At 36.8% G+C, this 3,985-nt stretch overlaps 1 protein-coding gene across 1 annotated transcript; it reads left to right on the top strand.

Moving 5' to 3' along the window:
* The first annotated feature begins 296 nt into the window (after positions 1-296).
* On the top strand, positions 297-3,579 carry LOC150097538 (flavin-containing monooxygenase 5-like). Its single transcript, XM_090406945.1, has 2 exons — positions 297-929; positions 2,419-3,579. Exons 1-2 carry the CDS (start codon positions 297-299, stop codon positions 3,577-3,579), a joined length of 1,794 nt encoding a protein of 597 aa, XP_090263071.1.
* The last annotated feature ends 406 nt before the right edge of the window (positions 3,580-3,985 follow it).

The raw sequence follows: 3,985 nt of genomic DNA, 5'->3' as shown, positions 1-3,985 counted from the left end.
ATCTAGGTTTTGGAAGTAAAGCTATGAATATTTCAAAAACAGCTTCAATATTTAAAATGTGGAAATGAAATATCTTAGATCTTTAATCTCGTTTTAAAATAAATGAAACTTTTAAGATTTAAAAAGAACAGCTAAATGATTGGTTATTATAATCGTCTGTGTATGGCAATTAGATCGAGAGAGAGAGAGAGAGAGAGAGAGAGAGAGAGAGAGAGAGAGAGAGATTATGAAACATTATAAGACTTTTATACCTGAAATTATTCTCATTACACACTTTCTTTCTCATTCCAGGAACAATGTCCGAAATGAAGAAAGTGGCTGTGATTGGGGCAGGCGTTTCTGGTCTGGCAGCAATAAAGGCCTGCAAAGAAGAACAAATGGATGTGGTTTGCTTTGAAAAGACTGATAACTGGGGTGGAGTATGGCGATATCGAGACAATGATGTTGAAGGGGTTGCTTCTGTCATGAAGTCAACTATTATGAACTCTCCCAAAGAGAGGAGTTCGTTCAGCGACTTCCCTCCACCAACGGATTTCGCCTACTACATGCCTATCAAACAAGCATTACGGTACTACGAAATGTACGGAGAACACTTTGATCTATTGCGTTTCGTAAGATACGAAAAGGAAGTGGTTAAAATCTCAAAGAGCGGCGACTACGAGATCACTGGAAAGTGGATAGTGACGGTTCGAAATACGAAAGACAACAGTACTGCGCACGACACGTTCGATGGTGTTATGGTGTGCACAGGTCGTCATACGTTTCCTCACGTTCCCCATTTCCCTGGTGTAGAGGAGTTCCAAGGAAAGGTGGTACACTCCCACAGAGTGAAGCATAGCAGAGGCTTCGAAGGCAAAACTATAGCCGTCATTGGATTTGGTAATTCCGGGGCCGATGTGGCTGTTGAACTGAGTTACGTGTGTGAAAAGGTTAGTATATTTTCTTTGTAAACAGTGGGTGATGTTTAAAACAACAAACACAAACAGTTAAATGTTAACAATAATTAGGCTTAACGTTTAATAATTTATAAGGAACACAAATTAAGCCTAATATTCAGCTCTAAGCTTAATGGGAAAATGTCGTTAGGCTTAAACTACAACAGTGATTTTCCAAGTTTTATTGAATAAATAATTAGTTTATTTTTAATTGATAAAATAAAATCAATAATCAATAAAAATCAATATATATATATATATATATATATATATATATATATATATATATATATATATACAGTATATATATATATTTCGAAAAGTATTGTCGTGACTTCATCACACAATTTGCAAAGGATCTAGAGAGGTTTATGGAAATAAGTTAGTTTAGTGTAAGTGGTATCCCATGTATTATGTGCTTAGTTATATTAAACTAATTGGAATGGTTAACTTTTTTTTTTAATTTAGAAATAATACATTTCTGGGAAAAGCTATTGTTATTAGCTTTTCCCAGAATATCTTGAATCTTGAAACTTTTGAATAATACAAGGATTCTCAATAGAAGACGACGAATGAAGTTCTATCATCAGATAATTACGAACAGGATTTGGACAAGACATCGCCTGTGGTACACTGGCATTTATAAAGAAATCTGAAGGGAAAAAATATCCACCATCCAGGAGATCTCCTGGAATGAGATTGGCAGAATCCATAAAGGGGGGATCACTAATTGATTCGTGGGTCTCCAGATTAGTACGGAAATAATGGCCTTTTGAAATACCATTGAAGGTTTCGTGGCGCTCTGTGCCAGATGTGACCACGGTAAGAAATAACAAATCGGGTTTTGATGCTTGTAATTGATGGTTTAGGTCATCAACGTTTATATTGAGGTCCAGAATGTTGTGACGTGTAGGCTGAAGTGAGGTTTTTGCATGGAAGTTTGTTGTTTGGGGGGAATGCTTTTGTGTATATATATTTTTTCTTATGTTTTGCAATTTTTGTTGCATTATTAGATTTTTTGTTTATGGAGATTTCTAACTGCAGTGTTGCTATCCCTTGTTATATAATTTATCTTCAAGGTTGGAACAATATTAGTAAATTATACATCAGGAGCGTGAATCCTGAACGGTTGAACTTGATGGACATAACAGTCATCACAATGAGTGCCCAAATTCCATCTGTAGCGTGGCCTTATCAATGTCCGCTTGCTCACTGCTAATAGTCGAATTCTCTCCAGACAAAACCAAATATACATTAAGCAGCAATAGCAGGATTATTAGTCAGTGGACCAGGAAATTTCCTGGCTTGATAGTACCATTACGTTTAATCCTGTATGTTATCCAAGGGCCTATTTACCGAATATTTTGCTGAATTGTGTATATTGCGATATCTTTTCGGTGTAATACAGCTACAATGATGGATCTGCTTTTTCATTTTCATTCCTGTAACTTACAAAAATGTATTCTTTTTCTTCATATTCTAGGTATATTTAAGTACCAGAAGAGGATGTTGGCTAATGAGACGATTCCCACCAAGCGCCAAACTTTTCGGTCCTCAATCTCGCTGGGGTGGTTTCTTCAACGATCTTCTGCCTTTGAGTGTTCGTTCATCCAAGATAGAAAGAACAGTCAATGCCTCTGGACTTCATGATACGTTAAATTTAACACCAGCCCATGGTGCTATTAATGAGCATCCCACCATTAATGAAGTTCTGCCATCCAGACTCCTCTGTGGAGCCATTGTTTTAAAGAAGGATATCGTAAGATTTGTGACTAACGGCATTCTGTTTGAAGAGAACGAGGATGTCACTTTGGTGGATGATGTGGTCCTGGCTACAGGCTATTCTATTAAATTCCCATTTCTAGAAGATATCTTAAGTGTTAAAGATAATTATGTAGACCTTTACAAATATGTGTTTCCTCCTAACCTGCCACATCCCACTCTTGCGATTATAGGTTTACCTTTGGCTATCGGTCCGTTCGTTCCTATTTTTGAAATGCAATGTCGTTGGGCAGCCCTTCTTATCAATCGAAAACTTCATCTTCCATCTTCGGAAAAAATGTGGGAAAATGTGCAACGATTGAAAGAATCACACAAGAAAAGATTCATCCAAACTCATCGTTACACGTATAACAGTGACTGGCTTCCCTACATGGATATGATAGCATCGTTGATTGGAGTTAAACCCAATCTGTTCTGGTTGGCTTTAACAGATCCAAAGCTATTCTGGATATGCTTGACAGCACCTTGTATGCCGTATCAATACCGTCTTCAAGGACCACACAAATGGTATGGAGCTCGCGAGACGATCCTGAAGTGGAAAGAGAGATTATTTGCGCCGTTACAATCTGGTCCCTCATCTAAACACTCTACAAGAAGTCGTTTTCTCGTGATTGTCATGTTAGCAGTTATGGGTTATGTTTACTATCGAAAGAAAGGCGAAATACCTTTATCTCTTATAAGACGCTTGAATCAGATTATAAAATATCTCGTTCGAAAAGCTCTGAGATTCCTTTATCTTTTTCGTAAACCTTCAGTTGCTCGTAGTTACTTCCAAGATAAGTTTCAAATATTTACATTGTCAAGGTTGACGATTAACCCGTTTGTGGTGTTTCTCGATATGAATGAAATAAGGAAACGCTAATTTTTATTATCATCTTTTCATTAGAAAAATATTTAAAAAATAAGTATGAGCGAAGATGATGGATGACCAAAGTGACATCTACTTGCTTATCACTGTAAATCCAAGATAGAGATGGAGAACTGTTTTCAAGCCATTTCAGTAATCCTGTAAGCGGTATGGTGGACCTGGCAATTAAATCTTTATACTGTTGGAAAGCATTCCAAAGATCTATTTCCAAAAAGGAATTCTAACCACCAACTAGTCATCGAAGAGCGAAACATTATCCACTACTAAATCAAGTCGACCAGTTGTAAAGCTAATTGAGCTACTGGCCACTTATATGAAATAATCAAATTAATCCTGCATAGCGGAATTTCAGGAGCTACAATAAGAAGCATGGACCAGTTATACGAACAAATAATAGTAG

Source organism: Typopeltis vanoorti, chromosome 17 (genome assembly GCF_054136105.1).
Source record: "Typopeltis vanoorti isolate ZY-2024b chromosome 17, IOZ_Tvanoo_1.0, whole genome shotgun sequence".
Taxonomy (NCBI): Eukaryota; Metazoa; Arthropoda; class Arachnida; order Uropygi; family Thelyphonidae; genus Typopeltis; species Typopeltis vanoorti.
The sequence above is the reverse complement of the archived record's forward strand: the minus strand, read 5'-3'. Positions and strand labels throughout refer to the sequence as shown.